This window comes from Talpa occidentalis, unplaced genomic scaffold, assembly GCF_014898055.3.
Source record: "Talpa occidentalis isolate TD23 unplaced genomic scaffold, MPIMG_talOcc4v2.1, whole genome shotgun sequence".
Classification (NCBI taxonomy): Eukaryota; Metazoa; Chordata; class Mammalia; order Eulipotyphla; family Talpidae; genus Talpa; species Talpa occidentalis.
In genome coordinates, this window is record NW_026555331.1 from 38120349 (window position 1) to 38143746 (window position 23398).

The 23398-nt window shown below is 36.7% G+C and overlaps 1 protein-coding gene across 1 annotated transcript in view; it reads right to left on the reverse strand.

Moving 5' to 3' along the window:
• NECAB1 (N-terminal EF-hand calcium binding protein 1) overlaps window positions 1–23398 on the reverse strand; it is a 265090-nt gene that overhangs the window by 42290 nt on the left and 199402 nt on the right. The window contains exon 8 of the mRNA XM_054691909.1: window positions 17198–17295. Within this exon, the coding sequence (XP_054547884.1) occupies window positions 17198–17295 (98 nt within the window). The remainder of the gene's footprint in view (window positions 1–17197; window positions 17296–23398) is intronic.

Below are 23398 nucleotides of genomic sequence, written 5' to 3' on the forward strand. Positions count from 1 at the left end.
GTGAGAGAATTCACCAGAGCCAGAGGAGAGAGCAGAGCAGGCAGAATGATGAAGTACACTGCTGAGGGGAGCAGCGGGCTGCAGAAAAGGTCTGCATGCCATGTGGGACCCTTGCCAGGCGGCCGGGGATTGAACCAGTGCTATAGAGACTACGGGCAGCTTTGCAACCCAGCACTCAACCACTGTACCACCGGGGAGGCCCCGGTAGCCTCATTTTTAAACTGGTTTTAGACATAAGGACCTACCTGATGAAGAAGCATTATAAATCTTCCTGAACTCAAGGTTGGTTAATAAATATAAACACATACAACATGGATGAGATATGAGCATCAGTATATCACAAACTATGGCAAGGTTACATCTAGGCAATTTGTTTTTGGTGCAGTCATAACCCCTCACTGTATATCTCTTTGTTCCACAGTTGTTGACTTTTCTATAACTCAGGTAAATTTTGTGTCCCATTCTTAGCTAGCTTTCAAACTATCCTAAGTTATAATAAATAAGGGCTTCAAATACCTCTCCCTTCTCAGGGACATTTGCTTTTAAAAAGCAAAACTTGTGAATCGTAGGTTCTGTGGCAGTGATGGAGGTGCCATAAGTGAGAAAATGCCAAAGGAATATACTTAATGACAGCCTCTGGCTGCTGCACCTTAGGGATCCTCTGAAAGGTTTGTGCTGAAGTGACATTCTTCCCAGGTTCCTCTCCATCAGTGATTCTGCAGAGTAAAGGAGCAAGGACCGGGCCATTTTTGCCTTACACGGACTCCTCATAGGGGCAGGCTATGCACTGAAGCTCCTCACTGATCTGGTCGAGACTTTCTCGGAGGCTCTTCCTGCCCAACATTTATATCCTTCCCAGTGTCAGACCTGCCTTATGGCTCCTGCTTGCTCTCCCCTTAACACTTCACAGCTGTTTCTCTCAACAAATCTTAAGCTAATCCATCTGATTTTCTGGAAGATTTGAGCAGATAGTACTCCATAAATATTTGTTGTGCCAGCTAGGATGAGAAAATGAACTATTAGGGGAGGTGAAGAGCTACGAGGAAACTAGATTGAGTTACCTACAGCTTTCCGCAGGTGCTTGACTGGGTGCCTCAGAGCAGGGCTGAAAATTAGTTGAGATAATGTATGCTCAGTGATGAACATATTAAATGATCAATAGCTAACACTATTAAGAATTATGTTGGATACTTCGTGGAAAATGTCAGGTGGATAGGAATTCAAGGAAGAAACAAAGAATCAGACAAGGGAAGATGGTGGGGGTCTGAAGGGAACATGGTCCAATTAGGAAATCAGGTTTAGTCTTTTCTCAGGTATAACTCCCCAAAAGCTGGGGAGTTTAAAAACTTGTGAAGACTGGACTCTTAAAGACTGAAAAAATCTTGAGACCCAAGAAAAATGGATCTTTAAAGGCAAATTTTTAAGGATTCTTGAATCTTTGGCCATGTTCCGCCAGTTATTCTGGTATATTATGGGGATATATACAACCATAGTTGTTTCCTTGGGGATTTTCAATAATAGGTGGTCCCAAATACTGACTTTGTTAATTTTTCAAGACCTATAGTGTCCTATGTTCCTGAATAGTTAATGTAGTGTCTGATCTCAGTGTGGGGCTTAATATTGATATTAATCCGTAAATTGTCCAACTTCAGATACAATGACAAGGCTATATTTTCATATAGATTTGGAGCCCTGAGTGGAGTTGAGTAGAAGAAGGGAGGTGAAAGCAAAAAGGCCCCCTTGCGGGGTCAAACCCTGCCTCCTTTTTTGTACTTCTTCTTACAAGGAACTCCAAGGCCTGGCAGTTGCACTTTAAGCAGATGGAAACACTAACTCCATAGTTAGGTGTTTGATTAAACAGACTTTAATCAAACAATGACTTTCATTATAGTTTGATTAAAGAGACTTTCCTGATATAAGACACAATTTCTAGACCACACTCTACCTCCTATGAAGATGTAGGCTATAACTAAAAAACTCCTGCAGACTACTACAGAGCATAAAGAGCTTATAAAACAATCTCATCCTATATCAATTGTAAATAAATGAGGAATTATTCTTTAAACCAATTGTTTATTCTCAAAGTTACCTAATCATCACTCAGTAGAAACTTTCAGTGGGCAGCTCCTGATTCCTTAGTAAATTAAGCCTCCAAGTGAAACCATTCCTAATTCAGTACCTGCCAGTGCATTTGCCACAAACATAATTAATTCTGTCTCTTGTCATTTTTGAAATGTTAATAAATCCATCCATACATCCCTCAGAGCACTAGGGGTCAATTTTCACTTGTCTATGCTTGATATGTTTTTGCTGCACTTTGAAATGTAATGGACTTCTCAAAAAATCATTTTTTTTAAAAGCATGAGATGCTATTGCATTTCTGCATGCTGAAGCATACCTTCTGATTGTCTAGAAGAATAATTAGAAGGTCTATTACCACACCATATGCAATAATATAACCTTCTTAAGCTTTTATTGGAACTATCAGGACCAGATGTGTTTTAAAGTTCAGAATTTCTCACAATCTAGAAAGACAATATTAAGCATATACCATGTATCATATAGTACCCCCAGTAGGGCCTTGGGCAGCACCCTGTAATGACCAGTCTGATTATTAAAATAAACTTAGCACCAAAATCCTAAGTAGTAGCAAAACCTGTCAAATACCACCACCACCACCACCACATTCAGTTTTCAGAACTCCTTAAACTGTGGGATTTCAAATAAGGAATGATGGACCTGGAGTGAATTTATATCCTAATCCTTCTTTAAACAATTCACACTAAGATTGTGGAAAAAGAAGAAAAAGAGTTACTAATAAAGTTAACTTGAAATTGGAGTAAGGGACTTTCATTGCTGCTTCCTACATGCCAATTCTTTAAGCACCCACAAGCACCCATTTATAAAACGTCTCTTAGGCTGAATAAACTCCAGATACTCTGCATGATTCTATCCAAAATGAGTAACTTGGAGGAATTATCCTCTTACCTGTGATCAGCTCATCAAGCTTCACTTGTGAGTCTGATTTGCTTGAGACAATACAAAAGGGAGTGGACAGAAGAAATGAAAGGAAAACAGCCCCTCCTTCCAGCACTTGCCCCTTTCCTGTGGCTACAGTCCACTCGTCAGTCATCCCCTCCTTGCATTAAACATTGCTGCATAGGGGAGAGGTTTACCTAATTACCTGCTGTTTCTCTTTACCACTACAACAATTACTCCTTAGCATTGGTAAAAACCTTGTAACTCAATGATCAAGATGGTAAACATTAACAAAACTGTTTTTAGCATCATATCACTTCATTGGTAGGCAGGGGGTTAATTTTTGTTCCATATTATACTACAGTCAGTGCTTAACACCTGGCATCCCCTCACCAGTGGGAGGCACTTCCTATATATTTATTAAAATGGATTGAGAATGCACCCATAGCCCCTCTATACCACACTGGTTTTTATTTGCTTCTAACTTTCAAAAGAAGCCTGTGTTTCCTCAGTGTTGAGGCTACTTTTTCATTTTTTTCTCTAGAATTCAGAGGCATTGGATTCTGTTCCTGAAGCTATTTATAACCCTGGGTAGGCAGGTTGCACATCCCCTCTTTGTGCTCCAAGGGGGTTGTAGGAGTGTATGTTCTGTCGCTGCAGATGATCTGTTTTGATCATATTAACAAGGAGATGGCTGACTAGGAGCAGTGCTTCCTTTTCAGTTGCTTCCCTATATTGTTAGGAATTAATGTGTTGGGTTTTGATAATTCTGTTATTGACAGATACTTGCACCTTGATAAAATTGAGTGTCTCTTCTCAGAATTAACATCTAGGTCGATCGCTCAGGGATATGGGTGCACCCCCATGCATTCACCAGACTGAAGTCTTCCCAGAAACAAGCCTAGTTCTTTCAACTCGATGTGGTTTTCACATTAACTGTGTATTCTTAAAATGAAGGAAAGTTTCATGAAACACATTTATTACTCATTTAAAAAAAAAATCAGAGCAAAGTAGGTGGGGGGAGACAATGGACTATGGTGGGGGCCTATGGGTGTTTGGTGGTAGGTAATGATGTGGTAACATATACTTGAAGGGTGTGGTCTTATACCTCTAAGTCATATACAGTTGTTGTAAACTAATGTTACCTAAAACAACAACAGAAGAAAAACCCAAACAAACAAACAAAAAAAAACCCAGGATAGAAAATTTCTGAAAAATTTTTTCACTCTAGGGTCAACTTTCAAGTTTTCATTTATTCATCTTGCTGTTTGTTGTCCTAAGAAATAACCTATTGTGCTGAATCAAAACTCAAAACCACAAGCTTAGTGTTTTGTTTTTTTTTTTTGTTTTTTTTTTTAGTAGCAAAGGCTGAAATTTGGGAATGACCCAGGAAATAACAAGATAATTAGTCTCTCTTGACTAGGCCACAGGCAATGCCAGACAACCACATGCAACTCATTTCATTCTGCCAACATGCCTGAGAGAGAAGTATAGTTGTTCACCCAAACAAATGAAGAAAAGACAAAGAGGTTAATCTCAGCATATGTTAGCAGGGCAGAACTGGGTTCAGAGCTATCTCTGCACATATTCTAATCAACACAGTTTTGAGGGGCTATTTTTCTATATACTATTTGTAAGTATAACCTATGTAAACCTCAAGGGCAGAACTGACAAGGAAGTAAAAATAGGTTTCTCTCTTAGTATCATGTATTCTCTTATATCAATCAGGCTGTCATCATTAAAGATATATACGGGGGAAAGAGTGTTTGGAACTGTTAAGAACACGTATCTAAATATTTTATCAATCTTATAAACCAGAGACACACTAAAGGGGGGGGGTGAGAGGGGAGAAGAGGAGGGATCAGGGCCAAAATAAGGGGGGTGGGAATTGTACGGGGAATATAACCAAATTGAAAATTCATACACTGTGCAAAAATGAAAAATGATGTAAGAATTATATAAAATATTAAAAAAATAAAATCAGATAATTAAAAAAAGAGAAAATGTACACCATAAACTACAAGATGTTTACAAATTTAACGGCATATCCATTTTATTTCTTTAACTTGTTGAGTAATTTGTTCCATAATGTGTTTTTGTAATTGAGGTAGAGGAAAAGTGAAATTGATAAAAGATGCATAATTGATTAAAAATATTTTATCAATCTACTTTATATGAGATTTAAGCTATATGTCTTCTTTTTCCTCCTTGCTCTTTATACTATCAACAAGAAAATGAACTTCTGTTCCTAAGAAACTAAAAATACTACTCACCTGCACCTACCATGTTCTGCCACAAAATTTTTGTTATAGCTCTCAAAATGTCAGAACAGAAGATCATGAACTGAAGATGTGTCAGACAAAATCATTTTAAAGGCAAGCTGAACATAATGGACCAAGGAAAAACCCAACTGCAAAGCCTGATACTGACCTACAGTTAAAAAAAAAAAAAAACACAAAAAAACCAGCATCCTTTATAAAATATACAATTGTGTAAGTACTATGGCTAAAGTTGTTAATATCTTTTTGTCCAGTCCTTCCCACTGATCACAAAATGCATCTGGTGGAAATCTTATAAATCTGTTCCCTTTTCACCTTCTCCTAGCTCCTCAGAAAGGACAGTCACTTTGGTTCTCCAACCTATCCAGAATGGGATTGCAGTCAAAGAGCCCTCTTCCCTTAATGATCAGCGTGATTCATGATCAGCAGCGATCTGAGCAAAACCTCAGCTCTCCTACGAGTAAACTGTAAGTTAAATATATATGGTGTGCTCTAACTAGCTGTAGCAATACAAGGCACCTCAAGGCACTGAGATGACAGACAAGGAAAAAGTGATGGGAGCTATCATGGAGATACGCATGTGGTCATCTGAGGATATTCAACTACTGGTGGATCAAGGAAGATTTCCTAGTACAAATGACATTAAACTGAGTCTGACAGAATCAACAGGAGGGCCTCTCCTGGTGGCGCAGTGGTTGAGCGATGGACTGTGAAGCTGCCCGCAGCCTCTGCAGTGCCTCTGCAGCGCCGGTTTGATCCCCTGCCACCAGCGAAGGTCCCACATGGCGCACCAGACCCCTCCTGCCACACCCCCTGCTCCCCTCAGCAGGGTATTTCGTCAGTCTGTCTGTTCTGTTCTCCGCTCTGGCTCTGGTGGATTCTCTAACCTCCTGCGCTTCTGACTGTAAATCTTTAAAAAAAAAAAAAAGAATCAACAGGAATATTTCAGGACCACTAGATGAAAAGCAAGTAGATAACTGGAGCCCCAAGAAAGGATCTGGGGAGAACAAAGGAATTCATCCACACAGAAGACCACCATAAGTCAAAGTCCAGATGCAATAGGCAATGGGGAGTGCAGGTAGTTGTAAACAATGGAGTACAGCTGGGGCAAAAAAATTACACAGTAAAGCCTGGCAAGAGTGGCAAAAGAGGTGGGCAAGGGTATCAGATGGACAGGGAAAGCCTAGATTTTTCTGGGCCCTGTGTGGTATGGGAAGAGTTTTTAGACTATTTTCCAGAGGCAATGAGGAATGATTGAAAGGTTTTAGGTAGATGAGATGAAAGACTTATTTTGGGGAAGGATTTTTTTGTCCTGCAGGGAAGCATGGTCTATAGAAAACACTGGAAGCAGAATGATGAATTAGGTGTCTGTGGTAAAGAATCACAGTAAAAATCATTCTGGTTTTGTCCCACATGACCCAGAGAGTAGGCTGAAAGAATAGGTTATGGATGTGAGCAACATGAGAGAGATGAAGCTATCAGTACCAGGTGATCAATTTGGCCACAGGAGATAAAAGAATGGAAGGCAACAAAGATCCAAAGGAGACATAGACATGAAAATCACCCCTTTACTTGGTTATACCCATGTGTGTGATCTTTTTTAACTTAAAATGTTTATTACCATATCTTAAATATTATAGGCATTATAAGGAACATTTGATAGGTGTGATATTTAGTAATCTTTTTTAAAACAAAACCCTGATGTTAACAAATGTTTATCACAAGATATTATGGCTTGTATTTGACTAAATCAAAAAATATTTCTTTCTTACAATAGAGAACACCTGTGAGATAAACCATCACTTATCCCACTTTCATTTAATAGAAATAGTGGGAAAAAAAATAGAAAGCGACTTTTAGAGTAGTACAAAAAAAATCATGTGAAGAAAATAAGAGTGATAAATTACATGATCAGAGGTTACTGAATAAACAAAGGAAAATCCTTACATAAATATTTTCAGAATATTTTGTGTAGCTGCCATTTTATTTGTTGCCATAAACCAAAAATTTTTGGCTTTTATCCATTACTTTTGGATCAGATCATGTAAAAATATACTTGAATAAGAAAAGAGTGCTGGCAACCTGGGATTTGTGTTTAATTCCTTTGGACTGTTAACAACCAAAATAGAATTACTGCTTATTAAAACAAAAATAAATGAACTAGAGAACAGAAAAACAATTAGAAGATATTAATATTGATTGTTTGAATAACTATAATAAAGGAAAAATCAAAATCAACAAGCAACTATAAACCAGAGACACACTATGGGTGCGGGGGTGGGGAGAAAAGGGGTTGGTGTCAAAATAAGGGGAGTGCAATTGTACGGGGAATATAAAAAAAATAAATCTTAAAAAAATTGTTTGAAAGGAAATAAAACTTACAAATCTTTAGCTAGACTAATCTAGAAAAAATGGGAAGACCAAAAATCAACAAAAATTATAAATGAAAAATGAGAAATTACAATTGATACTCAAATACAAAGGAATACATTGAACAATTATATGCCATCAAAGTAGACATCCTACAAGAAATGGTGGGATTTATCCCTAGAATGAAAGGATGCTTTGACATACTCAAATCAACATAATATCTCACATTAATAGAATGAAAGATAAAACCACACGATCATCTCTTAGTAGATACAGAAATAGCATTTGATAAAATTCTACATCCATTCATGATAAAAAAAATCAACAATTTAGGCATAGAAAGAACATATCTCAACATAATAAATACTATATATGACAATTCCACAGTGAACTTCATACTTAATAGTGAAAGGTTCATCAGGAACAAGACAAGGGTACCCACTCTCACATCTATTCAACATAGTACTGGAAATCCTAACTGGAGGAGTCAGTCAAGAAAAATAAAGGAAGAAACAAAATTGCTTGCAAGTGAGATCATTTTGAAAGAAAAAATCCTAAAGACCCCACCAAAAAGCTGTTAGAACTAATGAATAAATTCAGAAAAAAAAAAAAAGTAGCAGGAGGCCTTCCTGGTGTTGCAAGGAATCAAGATGCAGCGCTATGAAGCTATCAGCAGCCACTGCAGCACAAGTTCGAGCCCCAGCCAGGGAGGAGACCCACATGGCGCAGCAGACCTCTTCTGCCTCTCCCACTGCTCTGCTCAGCAGTGTATTTCAGTCAGTCTGCCTGTTTTATTCCCCATTCTGTCTCTGGTGAATCCTCTCACATCTCTCCCCCCACCATCTCTGACCTACATACCAGCTCTTGTATGTATAAATAAATAAATCTTTTTAAAAAAGGTAGCAGGATACAAAGTTAAATTCAAAGCAGCAGCTTTTATATGCAATAAATTTTCTGAAAAAGATTGATCACAATTATAATGGTGTAAAAAATATACTTAGGAAAAAATTTAACCAAGTAGGTGAAAAATCTCTAGTGTGGTACCTAGAAGGTATTGATGAAAGAAATGGAAGAAGGCACAAATGAATGGAAAAGTATCTGTGCTATTGCTTATAAGAATTAAGATTTAAAATACTACCCAAAACCATCTATAGATTCTATGCAATCCCTATCATAAGAACAATGACATTTTTTACAGAAGTAAAAAACACACTTCTAAATTTCATATGGAACCACAAAAGATGCTGATAAGTCAAAGAAATGCTGAGAACAATGAATAGAAATATCAGGAGGTATCACATTTCCTGATTTCAAGCTATCCTATAAGCTACAGCATTCAAAACAGTATGGTACTAGCATAAAAAGAGAAAAAATATACAAATTGAATAGAGAGCGCAGAAATAAACCAAGCACTTATAGCCAACTAATAATTGCTAAGCTAAGGATATTCAACAGAGAATTGCTGGAATAATTGAATATTCAATTTGGATTCCTTTTATTGCTTTCTTGCCTAATTGCTCTAATTAGGACTCTAATACTATGTTATAGTATTATTATGGTGAGAGTGGACATCCTTGTCTTGTAACAGAGCTTAGTGGAAAGGCTTTCAGTTTTTCATTGTTGAGAATGATACTACTTCGGGGTTTGTTGTATCTAAGGCTTTTAATATGTTAAGGTACATTCCATTTATTCCAGGGTTTATATCATAAATGGATACTGAATCTCATCAAATGCTTTCTCAGCATCTATTGAGATGATCATGTGTTTTTTCTTTCCTTTTCGTTGATGTGGTATATTACATTGATTTTCAGATGTTTAACCATCCTGGTGTTCTAGCATAAATCGCACTTGGTCATGGTGCACTATCTTTTTAATGTATTGTTGGATTCAGTTTGCTATGATTATATTTAGGATTTGTGTTAATTAAGAAGATTGAGTGCAGTTTTCTTTCATTGTTGGTTTTCGTATTAGTGTAATGTTGGTGTCTCAAAAAGTGTTTGGAAGAATTCCCTGAATAGCCAATACTGTATTTCCAAGCCACACACCTGATAAGACATTAATATGCAAAAAATACAAAGAACTCACACAACTCAACAGCAAGAAACCTTAAATAATCCTGATAAAAAATAGGCAAAGGAGCAGAATAGACATTTTTCCAAAGAAAAGGCCAACAGTTACCCGAGAAGATGTTCAGCATCCTTAGACATTTAGCGATACAAATTAAAACCACAGTGAGATGGACATCATACATGTTAGAATAGTCATCATTAAAAAGATGAGTGATAATAAAAGCGGGAGTAGATGTGGAGAAAGCGGTACCCTGTGCACTGTTAGTGAGATTGTAAACTGGCTACTATAGAAAACACTATGGAAAACAATAGAAATAGTATGGAAGATCCTCCAAAAATTAAAAATAGAAAAATAGAACTCTGATGTGATCCAGCAGTTTAAATTCTTATATACAAGTGAAATGAAAACTCTAACTTGAAAAGATAACTATACCCCATGTTCATAGTATTATTTGCAATAGCCAAGACTTGGAAAGAAAGTGTGTGCCAATGGCTGAATGGCTAAAAAAAATAATACACACACACATTATTTAGCCACAAATGCAAGAAAATCCTACCACTTGTGACCACATAAATGAAACTTGAAGGCATTATGCTCAGTGAAATTCAGACAAAGACAAATACTATATGATCTCACTTATATGGAGAATCTAAAAAAAACAAACCAAGCAAACAAACTCATAGAGAGATCAGACTAAGTACTGCCAGAGGTGGAGTTGTCAAGGAAGGAGGAATTAAGGAAGGTGGTTAAAAGGTAGAAATTTCCAGGTATCAGGTAAGTACCAGGGATGTAATATATAGCTTATGACTCTAGTTAACACTGCTGTGTGGTGTAGAGGAAAAATGTTGGAGTAAAACCCAAGAGATCTCATGACAAGAAAAAAATATTTTTTTTCTTTCTATTTATCTTTATGAAAGATGTCAGCTGAACCCACTGGGGTAATCATTTCATAATATGGGTAAATCCAACCATCATGCTTTATGCCTTAAGTTTGTAATGTGTATCAATAAAACTGGGAACAAAAACAAACTTTTTGAAAGTTGGTATCTTTGAAGTACTTCTTTAAAAGTGTGATTTATTTTTTTTAAGCAGCTATAAACCAGAGACACTGCGGGGAAGTGGGGAGAGGAGGAATTGGGGTCAAAATAAAGGGGGTGCAATGATTGTATGGAGAATATAACCAAGATGAAAGTGCATACATTGTGCAAAAATGAAAAATGATGTAAGAATTATATAAAAGAAAAAAAAAGTGTTATTTAACTCAGATACAGGAAAATGTATTTTCTACTTGTTATAGATCAAAATTTACTGATACTGATTCATTATTCGTGCATGTGGCTTGAGGCATAACTCTAAAGATAAAACATGATTTTCACTATCTTTCAGTATTAGTAATACTCAACTAAGACAAGGAATGAACATGAATGTCAAAGTTTTAAAAATAAATTTGATTTTTTAATGGAGGCAGCTATTAATACATAATAAAACCAATGAGGATTTCCTCTACTACTATATTCAATGCACACACACACACAAGCCCTAAAATATATTCTCTTTTCTCTCTACCCAATCATGATTTTTGTAATCTTTTCAAGAAATTGAAGAGAAACTATGGTAAGTTCACAGAAAAATGGGTTAAGAAGAAATTCACAGGGCATCTATTTGAGATTGCTGTCCATTTCACAGTGAGTTATGTAATACTTTATCTTTTGGCCTCAATTTCCTTATATCCTTACAGGAACGAAACAGAACCTGCCCAGTAAAATACTAGTATTAATTCAGATATTAAAAATTGTTTAGCATAGACTTTGGTAATTGCTCAATAAATGTTGGCCAGATAGTTGCTATATTATTATTATTTTGGTTCAATAAGAAAAGGGATTGCCTAGGTAAACATTCAGTTTCACAGAGTAACAACATAACCACTATTGACACCTACATGCACAATTAATGAAAACAATGACCTTCCTGTCAGAGAGTTAGGCCTCTTGCAGGGCAAATGGAAAAAGTGTTGATGGTGAATGTGATCTGCAACAAATTCAAATTCAAATTTTTCCAAGCCAAAGAAACTCTAGGATCATGTCAGTTTTGAACCTTATCAGATATCCCAGGCCACAGAAGCCTGTAGGACTGTTAGAGCTACAAGCATGTGCCAGCACACAACTGTCAGATCACTGACTAGATGATTCCCAAGGGACACTAGACAGCTCCACACCTCCACCAGCCATCATCCTGCCCTTCACAGGAGGCACAGGTACAATGCTCACACTCGCATTGTGGGTGTGGCTATACCACTTAAAGATTTGGCACAACTAAATCATCCTCAATTATTAAATATTATTTCTTGTTTACAACAGCAAAGAAGAAAGGGAAAAAAAACAACTTCAACAAGATAGTAATTGATGCCTGTCAGATCTAAAATTACAACAGACTAATTTTTACTCTCTTCTCTGTACTTTTCTACTTCAAGCAAAGTAAATGAGTCATATCAAATTTGATTCTCAAGACAGAAGGAAATCACATTCTGTGCTGTGTATCTTTGAGAAACAGTTACATTAAATTCTCTTTTCCTTATCTAGCTTTAACTTTTCAATGATCAGTTTTTTTCAGAAAGAAGGCTATGACTTTACTAAGGTAACTGTACTTCAGAAGTACATCCATAGGCAAAATAAACCAGCTTTTCTGTTAATACACTTTGTGCTCATCACTTCATTAGGCAGGTAATTAACTCCCAATCTCTGTTAAAAATGTAACTGTTCCAGCCAGTGATTTAGAGATGATAAAAGATTCCCATGAGAGATGAAAACCGATTCAAAACTACAGGTACATGAGACAACAAAATAACTTCTCACTGTATCTTGTCTGGTTGGAGATGGGGAGAAGGAATATGGTTGGAGGTTTGTCTGAAAACAAAGTGATGACAGGAAAGTGATGAATTATAGGGATCCCTGTGGCTTTGGGGTACACTAAAGGTTTATCAGCTTTATCTAAATGTCAAAACTCTAGGAATTGCTTGAGATTTTTTTTCCTCCCTTAAGTCTTCTCAACTCAAAATTATTTGCAAGGTCACTGTCTGATATTTATATTACACCTTTAGGAAACAGTAAATATCTAAAGTGCAGTAATTCACAGGCAGCAGGATATGACACTATTTGTCCATGAACCATGGTCTCTTTCAGATATGAATCAAGCTTCTAGCAGAACCAGTGCCCAAATTGCCTACTTAAAGGTCAAAGCTGGCGCTTTTATCTTTTTACTCCATTAAAATCCTGCTCATTCTTTGAGGCTCATTATGTCTCATCTCCACTCTCAAGTTTTATTTGTCTACACAGAGAACATTGATCTCAGTGTTTTTTGAATGTCAAGTTGATTCATGGCCTCTACCAATGTATTGAAAATTAAACAAATACACTATTTGCTCACTGTTTTATTATTTGTTTTTTCAGTAAAATATGAAGGATATGTTAATTTTTCATGTTTGTATTGTATTTTTGTGATATAACATTTTTAAAGTTATATTTGATGCTATAGAAAATTATCTAGTTTCTCTAAGATTTTAAAGTGTAATATCACAATTTAGTGGCAATAAAGTAGAATTTAGAACTATATTTCAAAGGTCAGATAAAAAAATGGGAGAAGTCACAAAGCTAAATACTATAGAGATTAGTTAGATTTTCTGGAAGACAGATGAGATGGGTTGGTTCTAACAGTGAGTGGCTCTGTATCTCGATGTTTAATCCAATAATACCAGTAAAGGAAGATAAATGACATGTCACTGATAGATCAGCTCCCCAAGAAGATAGTTAAGCTAGTTACCAAATATATGTAAAAAGAAAAATCAATCATTTTCCAATATACCACCAATAATAAGTCAGGAATATTGAGAGGCAGATCATTTATAAAAGCAACATAAATATTCCTATGAAACAAGTTACCAAGACATGCTACATGAAACACTTTAAAAATTTAATGAGATATAAAGGTATCTTGAATAAGTGAAGAAATATAAAAGCACCTTTCTGGGAAGGCATGATATTACCAACATGATGATTCTGTCAAAATTACTTTGTGAATTTAATGCAAGTATAATTTTAAAATTCCCCATGGAATTTTCCCCAAGAATTGGAAAAAACAGTAATAAAACTTATGTAAAAATGGTAAAACCAAAAAGAAAAAATCTTTGGAAAAGAACAATTCATGTAGTCTTGCACTTTCATATTTTCAAATATACCCAAGTGTTCAAGAATTAAGACAATGATATATGATACTAGAAGGCATAGTTTTATCAGTGGAAAGGACTGTGAGCTCTGATGTAAACCAAGTATAAGTATTTAGCAAAGTAAGTGTGGCATTTTAAGTATGTGGATAAAGAATGAATTGCTCAAGAAGTAGCATTTGAATGATTAGCTATTTGGAAAAAAAATCAGTTGGAATCCTATTTGGATGCTTTTAAATCCTCTCCAAATCTCTCCAGAGCTCAAAAGTTCTCCGATATTTTTGCTTATTGCTCTCAAGTACGTTAACTTCTCTCTTAGATGCATTTCACTAACATAATAAGAAAAAAGCTAAGTGTCCATTATTTGACATGACATGTATATTCCTTTAGTGTCCAATTAAAGTCCCATCTGCTTTGCTGATTACACAGACTTTAAAAAAAATGTGTAACTTCCTTACCTAGAATGATTATGTGCCATTTTCCTTCTAGGATTTATCACCTGCTTCTATATATTCCTCACATATTACACTAAGCTCTGGATATTTATATTTGTTCATTTACCCAAAAAATGAAAAGAACGTGGGGCCTCCCTGGTGGCACAAGGATTTAAGTCTCAGCACTATGAAGCTATTAGCAGCCACTGCAGCACTAGTTCAATCCCCAGCCAGGGAGATAACCCTCTCCTGTCTTGCCCGCAGTGTATTTCAGTCATTCTGTCTGTTCTGCTCCCTACTCTGTCTCTGGTGACTCCTCTCACCCCCATACCTCTGACCTACACCCCAGGTCTTGTATGCATAAATAAAATAAATCTTTAAAAAAAATTGCAAAGGACTTTGCCAGAGAAGCTGGATATCTTCCCACAGCTGAAAAACTGAAGAGATCAATTGTTTCAAAGCCAAAATGTTTCTAATGTCAGAACTCTGTTGATACAGCTTAGAATTGAATATTAGTAATGTTTGATATGAAACCACAAATACAATAAATAAAAGCTTTCCAAGTGAGATTCATTTGGTTTAAATCTTACTTTATGATACCAGTAAATCAACTAACTGCTTTGTGTCTCAGTTGCCACATTTATGAAATTAGTATATTTCTATTCACCTAACATTCCTTACCGAGGTGTTATGACGCATGAATGAAATAACATATATTAAAGCACATGGAAAAATGCTAAAGCACTATATAAATATAAATGTTAGTTGGCATTTACATGTTATATGTTTATACAGCAGAGCACAAGATAAATTTTAGTTTGAGTTCTATATTTACATTGAGCTTACAAGTATGCCACATACTGATGATGCAAATGAGTACATCCCACTTTAGAAAGAAGAAAAGCAAACTGAGGGACCTAATTTTTTGTGAAATACCAGTCATACAAAGAACCCTCATTTTAGCTGCCTTTGGCTTTCAAATGACCATTTGGAATTTGAGCTATGGTGTTTTCTCTGAAAAATAAGAAAAATAATCCAGGTAACCCTCGAGGTGGATGGGAGTTAAGTGAGGAAGAGGAGGAAGGGAAAATAATGACAGACTAGCTCTATCCTGAGTTGCCTCCTGGAGGGTAGGTTAAGCAGATGGAACGCATTTTATCCATTCTCTGACACAGCAGAGACATACTGGGTTTAAGATAGACCACAAATGGCTTACATTTCATTTTTTCATAAAAGCCTAGAACAGTCAGCCTTTCTTAGTGAGACAGTACTTTTCATCTAGGTAAAAATATATAGCAGTTCTCAAAAAGAAATGTTGGCTTTCTCACTCTGAAGGGTTCATTGCACTAGACAGTATGGAGAAGATGTCAGCTCAACAGTGACTTGGAAAATGTCAAAATGCCTGTATTTCACTCCTCTTTGGGCTATCATACAAGAACCTTTTATAATTTGGCCATTTTTTCATTCTTTTTTAAATCAAAGAACTTATCCTTGATTAAGCAATATGATATGGATCAAATGCACTTTGAAGTGTCAGTGGCAATAAAGAGATTTTGAATCTAGCGATCAAAATAGTAGATTGATGCGGATTTAAACACCACGAAGCTCATTATATTAATATAAGGTAAAGAACATTATTTGTTTAACTTGTGAGAAAAAAATTATTTACCTGCTTTTCCTTTCTATTAAAGGAAATATGAGAGCTTCTTAAATGGACTTAGAAGCAAAATATTTAGCTTTTGAAACTGTTATCAATATTCATTTAATCAATTTACTCAATTTATATATTTTGATTGAATGCTTTTAAGTCATGTCCTCTGCTAAGCTCTCTCTATTCACAAAGACACTGCGCTACTTCCCCTCCTTACAAATTAAAAAAAAAACCAAACAGTTTTGATAACTGTCAGCAAGAAACAAATGAGATACTCTAACAGAGGGAATCTTTTTGAGATAAGGTGGCCAGAGAAGACCTTTGTGAGGACCTGGTATTTAACATGAGACCTCAAGGATGTGGCACATAAGCTAAAAACTAGGATTCATCCCAGCCCCTTCCTTCTCCCATCCCCCACATTCAATCCTTCTCCAACTTCTATTATATGATCATATATCTATGTGTAATTCATTTACTTTTTACGTCTTCTGCCAATACCTCCAAACTACCAACATCTCTCATCTTGATTAGTGAACTAGCCTCCTCACTCATCTTCCTGATATTATGACTACACATTCTCCACTCTAAACCCAAGCTAATATTAGTATGATTTTTCCAAAAGACTGCATGAGTTTTCACACATCTGCTTAAAATAGTGGCTGATTTATCTGCACTGAGAATACAGGCCTAATTCCTTAGACTTGTCAGTAACTTCACAGAAGGTACTGCTTCTCCCTACAATATGTTTCATCTTATATCATACCACTTTTGGGTCTTCTTCACTTTAGCTTAATTGACACTTTTATTTCCTTGGCAGACTTATGCCCATCCTAACACAGGACATTTGCATATGCTATTCCTTGTGTCTGGTTCTCCTTTGCCTTGCTATAATTACTTCCTTTATCTCTCAGTGTCATCTCCTCTGGCACGAGTCAGGATTTCTATATTGTACTTGTTTATGAACTTGTCTTCCCATCATAATACATGCTGGTTAAATAGCTCTGTGTCTGAAGACAAAGTGTAGTATTTGGTAACCAGTAAGGACTTTTTCATTGTATTATGAGGAAATACAATTGAAAGAAAAATAAATTATCAGTGAACACTGAATGTATACTTTTACAATAAAGAAATAGCTATGATTTTCAAGAAAAAAAATTTCCAAGCAGGTAATAGAAAAGAAACATCAAAATTTCCTTACTTTTTTAGTTTTGCCCATTGCCTTCAGGATGGAAAGATTTAGGTCTTCAAGTGCTGCTAGAACATTCTCATACTCTCCCAAGTGTTGAGAAAAATATTCTGAAAAGTGAAAAAATTTAAATAATTTCATGTTTACATTTAGATAATCTTAAATCAAAAAACCAACTGTTGATTTTCACCAAAAATGAGTAAAATGAAATGCCAGCTATAAATGAAAACTGAAAGGTTTTCAAATGAGACTAATGTGTCAATACATTTATTTTGTTGAAGAGACCTAGATGGTTACATTATTCTTGAAATGTTCTTTCCAAAGAAAAAGAAAAAAAAATCTTAAATCTTGATCCAAAGACAAGACTGTTTAAATAAAAAATTATTCTCAGAAGCCTATTTTTATATCCCTAGAAAAGATTTGAAATTGTATATCTAAATGTAAGGGTTGTTTTGAGATGGTATAGTTTAGTGTCACTCTATTTTATAACTTACTCACAAAGGGACATGTGTCAGAGCAAACAGGGATCCAATGAACACAAACATGTGTTCATCATGTGCAGGTTCACATGTGTTCATCATGTGCAGGTTCATCATGGTGCAGGTTCACTTACTCATCCCATGATATAACACATAGGTATAGAATGCCTTCTAATGCCAAGTGCTATACTAGGAGATTTAATACACAAGGTGAAAAGAGAACACCTCTACTTTTAAGGAGACTACAAGCAGAGGAAATAAACATTTCAACAAGCAATTGCCATATACATGACCATTGTGGAAGCCAATTGTTTAAGAGTCTAGGAACAAGGTGCAATCTAAGTACAGGACAAAGAATGCCCAAGTCCTCCTGGGATAAATTGGAGAATCCAGAGGAGTTCCCAGTAGGACCTGAACAGATAGACAGAATATACTCTGCAGGATAATCAGAGGGAGGGTAAACAAAGGCATGGAAGTGATGTCATGTTTGCCGGAGAATGTGTAGCTCAGCATTGCTAGAATAAAAAAGACAGAAGTGGGAGATACTTAAGAAAAGGCAGCAAGATGCTAAAAATCAGTGACAAGTGAGAAGGTTGAAAGTGTTGGAAGTAAAAAGGAACTCTTCTGCACTGTTGGTGGGAGTGCAAACTGGTCCAACCACTATGGAGAGCTGTGTGGAGATTTCTGGACCTACTAAACATAGAGCTTCCATATGATCCAGCAATTACACTCCTAGGTATTACCCAAAGGACACAGAAACATCAATTCCAAAGAGCACCTGCACCCCTATGTTTATAGCAGCACTATTTACAATAGCTAAGCTTTGGAAACAGCCCAGATGCCCAAAAATAGATGACTGGATCAAGAAGATGTGGTACATATATACCAGGGAATATTACTCAGCATTCAAAAAGATAAACACATGCAATTTGCAGCAACATGGATGGCGCTGGAAGGGATCATGCTCAGCGAAATAAGCCAGAAAGAAAAAGAAAAATACCGGATGGTTTCACTCATAGCAGGAATCTAGAAAACTTAAATAAGGGACCAGGAAATTGAATAACTATAAGTGAAAATCAACAAAAATTATGAACCAGAGACACTTTTTGTGGGGTGGGGGGAGGGAGGGGAGGGATTGGGGTCAGAATGAAGGGGTTGAAATTGTATGGGGAATATAAAAATAAAATTTATTATTAGAAATAAAAAAAAAGAATAAAAAAAAAGAAAGTGTTGGAAGTACTCCTAGACTCTCAAGTCTAGGTATTTTTTTTTAAAGATTTATTTATTTAAACATACAAAAGCTGGGGCACAGGCCAGATTTGTGGGGGTGTGAAAGGATTCACCAGAGACACAGTGGGGAACAGAACATGGAGACTGACTGAAATAAAATGCTGAGGGAAGTAGCGGGTGAGACAAGAGAGGTCTGCCTCACCATCTGGGTTGCTCACTGGCCCACAGGGGATGGAACTTGTGCTGCAGAGGCTGTGCATTGCTTCATAGTGTGGTGCTTAACTCCCTGCACCACCAGAGAGGCCCTAGGTCAGTATTTTTGACCATCTTCATCACAATCCTCTAGAGAAATCTCTGGAGCCTCACTACCCAACTTGTGGTCTGTAGACCTGGAGTGTCAGCATCACTGGGGACTTGCTAGAACACAGCCTTTCAAGGCCACCTCAGTCCTACATAGTCTCAATCTGTGTTTTTTAAATATTCATCTAGAGATATTTTTGTGGGGCTTTTTTGGGCATAGTAGGTACCTGTTGATTGAATCTTTACCTTCTGTAACAAGATCTGGCAATAAGGAGAAATTATACATTTAAACAATAAGAACTCAAAGTACACAAAGGATATTGGGTTTAATGCACTCTATTAACCCTCTGCCTCCAAGAATCTACATTTTTATAAGGTCCAGAGGGTAATTTGTAGACACTTTTAAGCCTGAGAAAGCACAGCTCTGGAGTCCTCATTAGAAGTGAAGATTATTTTTAAAAAATATTCATTTATGCATACAAGAACTGGGGTACAGGCTAGAGGTGCAGGGGGTGAGAGGATTCACCAGAGACAGAATGGGGAGCAGAACGGGCAGATCTATTGAAATATACTCCTGAGGGAAGCAGCAGGTGAGATAGGAGATCAAACTCATGCTGCAGAGCCTGCAGACAGCTTCACAGTCCTGTGCTTAACCCAATGTGCCACCAGGGAGGCCCAGAAGTGAAGATTATTGATAAGGTCTTGTATATTAATTCAGAATCATTGTGTTGATACTGACATCCTCAAATGTTCCTATTAAAAAGATTGTCCCAAATACACTGTGGCAAGTTTGGGGAATGTTGGTGACACAAATTTTGGAAAGACAAGGGTCACATCAATGGCTAGGAGTGATTTAATCACAGAATAAGAACCATGGGCCATGTCAAAGCTAGGAGTCGGAAACGGGTAGGAGTAGGCAGGAGCATGCAGTGTATCAGCTTACCCCAAGATGTGGCAAGCAGGAAAGGAAGGTCAGTGATGGCTTTGGAAGTGGCTGAGTTTGGACTAATGTTTTATTCCTGTTTTTGTGACTCATGCTTCTCATTGAATCATGATGCTAGTGTGGGCTGTGCAAATGTGTCTTATCCTTAAATTATAGAATTAAGAGAGAAATACAGAAATACTGGTTCCTTAAATTTCTTGTCCTTTGGAAACTAGAATAACTTGGAGAAGAGACCCACTGATATGTAGATTCTGTGGGCAAAAAAATGAGAGTTGTATCATATACAAGGAAATATGCAAGGACCAGCCTTCATCACTATAATTGTTAGAAAAGTTAAAAAGTCTAAACATCAGAGCATGTCATAAACAAGTCATCTGTTAGGAAGTGAATTATATTCTCACAGATATTCAATGCAGCATCTTCTCTAATAAAACACTAACCCAAGGTTAATTTCCCTGTGTCTACTGTACTGTCAGGGGTGTCACATCACCAAACTCCAGGGCTTTTTTTTCTTTTATTCTGCATTTCAGTCACCAAAGATGTTGATTTTGCAAATCTGGCTTAAGAATTCCAAATGAAAATGAGAGGTGCCATTGTTCACAGCTGCCATGAAGATTAAGCAAGGAGAGAAAAGGAGGGGGGGGGAAGAAAGAGAGAGAGAGAGAGAGAGAGAGAGAGAGAGAGAGAAAGACACAGAGAGAGAGAGAATATAAGAGAATATACTCCAAGTAAGCACATCAATGGGATAGTAAGAACATTTTATAGGGATGAGGATCAGCATCACTCAAAGTATTTTACAAACCATTTTGGTGATTTTATAAATGTGCCAGGCAGCCAAAAGTTTATAACAGGCTTAAAGAGGAATAGAAACTTGGGTTTTCTAGCACATAGACCCAGGTGACCCAGGTCCCTCTATGTGGTCCAGGTTCTGGACAAGACCAGCCACATTCCTCTGCAATCTGACTTGGATGCTTCTGGCACAGCTACTAAAAGGAACTTCACATATGAAACTAGTGTGTCATTAATAGTAGTTTCCTGCATCCTCAGTTCTTACAGATCCTGTTGACTATTAGTTTAAAATTTGGTAAGCAACAACTAGATGAGAAATTAGACTACTGAATATATTTAACCTTGCTCATCAAGCTTTTTTGCAGATACGCTATTAGATCAACTACACTAGCTACATGAACTTGCCTGGCAATTGTTCTTCACCCATCTATTAATATTCCAAAATGCTTAGCTACCAAGTTCATGATCTGCAAAAGCATTCAGTAAAAAAGTGAAAGGTTAAAAAAAAAAACAAAACAGTTATGAACTGGGAAGGGCCAGTTTTAGATCAGAGTTAAACCTGGCATGAACAGGAAATCAAAGACCCCAGGCTAGAGTTCAAACACACTGACCTAATTAAATGAATGTATGGATTGATAGGAATAAGACACAAAGCCTAAAGCTGCTATTTAACAAGATCTTCACTATTGTGTGAAGGATGAATAATTTTGGCATGCCTATACTCTGCTGGTGGGTGTGCACATCAAAAGAACCTCTGCCTGAGGAGTTATATTTGTAGGAACCTACTAGAACTACTCGTACCAGAGTGCAAGGATAATACAGATGAGGATATTTCTTTCAGTGCTATTTGTCCCAGTAGAAAGTTGAGAATAATCTGAAAACCCATTAAAAGGGACTTGGTTGAAAGATTAACTTAAATGGGGCACTGTGTAGCCTTTTAAATAAAAGGGGGTAGAACAGTACCTCCGGTATTGTGATGCCCTGATAAACACAGTATGATCTCACTGCTGGAAAAATATACACATAATTATCAATATCACTATAGGAATGGTGCCTGGAAGAATGCATTCCAAGCAGTTAGCAATGGAGATCAGTAGCAGGGGTAAAAAGGAGAGACTGACCTTCTATCTTGTACATCTACAGAATTCTATATTGTTCAATGAAAGTTAGGTATTATTTTCAAATTTAAAATTAAAAATATATTTAAAAAAATAACATTTCAATTTGATTTAAAATTCCACATCCATACATCAGTACATTGACAAAATAAGTAAAAGCAAGGAACATTTTGATACCGAGACCTTTTAATTGACTACTATGAATGAGGAGGAGGAGAAGTCTGTTTCCTCTGCCAATCAACTACCGTTGCTCCCACAAACAAGGGGAATTTGTGTGGGGTGTGAGTAGACATATTTCTCTTGGTAGCATTGAAACATTTGGTTTTGATTAGAATCCAACTTCAATATTGACTTTATATTCACAAAATAATGAGAAATGAAACTACACTGTGGGAATTAAAATGCATATTGTTGAACAGAGAGGCGGAGGATTGTAACACACCAGTGAGGGTACAATCACTGGGTTTAAAAATAATTTCATTGAATTATACTAGTCCTCAGTTCCCTAACTATGGGTGGGGGGGGGAGAGAAACAGAGCTTTTGCAATAAATACAAAGTAGGTTCCTAATCTAGTTACATTTTATAGAAGACAAATTCAAAACATTTAAAAGAAAAATAATTCAGTGGAGCTAACTCATACTAAAATAAATGATATATAATACTTTTTAACAACAGCATTATCTTAGATAGAGGATATGTAACTCTTGATTTTTTAAAAAAATGGTCATTATTTAATTAGATTCTCTGAAAAATATAAAACACCCATTTCCAAGGGTAAATTCCAGCTTGGAGAGCAAGCACAAGCAGAGGTAGCCGTGAAGCTAACAGCTTTTGATTTTTGGCAGAATTGAGAGTCCACAGCTTTCTGCTGAAACTTATGCTGCCCTGTGACCTCCTATTTCTCCTTCTCTGTGTCCAAGATCTTTCCTACCGGTGGTGGTGGTGGGGGGGGGGGTGAGTGGGCTTAGAAAGCTGCTTCTTGAAGCAAGCATTGGTGAGATGCTTTGGGATCGTCACACCACTGACAGCAGGTGGTGATGACACATTTCTGGTGTGTTCTATCCAGGGGGGCTGGATTGAGGGACACAGGCCCAGTCACAAATAGAAGCCACTGCTCAGCTGCTTCAAGAAAACCACCCTCCTGCCTCTAATACCCAGTTAGGCTGATCAGAACGGTCCCAGGAATGCTGCCAGCTCGCAGGTTTCTATGGCTCGCAGGTTTCTATGTGCCGAGTGTTTTTTGAGGTACATCTTCAGTAGGATAGTATCTTTTCTAGGCATTCTGAAAAGCTGAACCTCTCAGGCACTGGTTGGTTTTGTGACAGTAGCAAGTACCTCCTCCTTTTTTTTTTC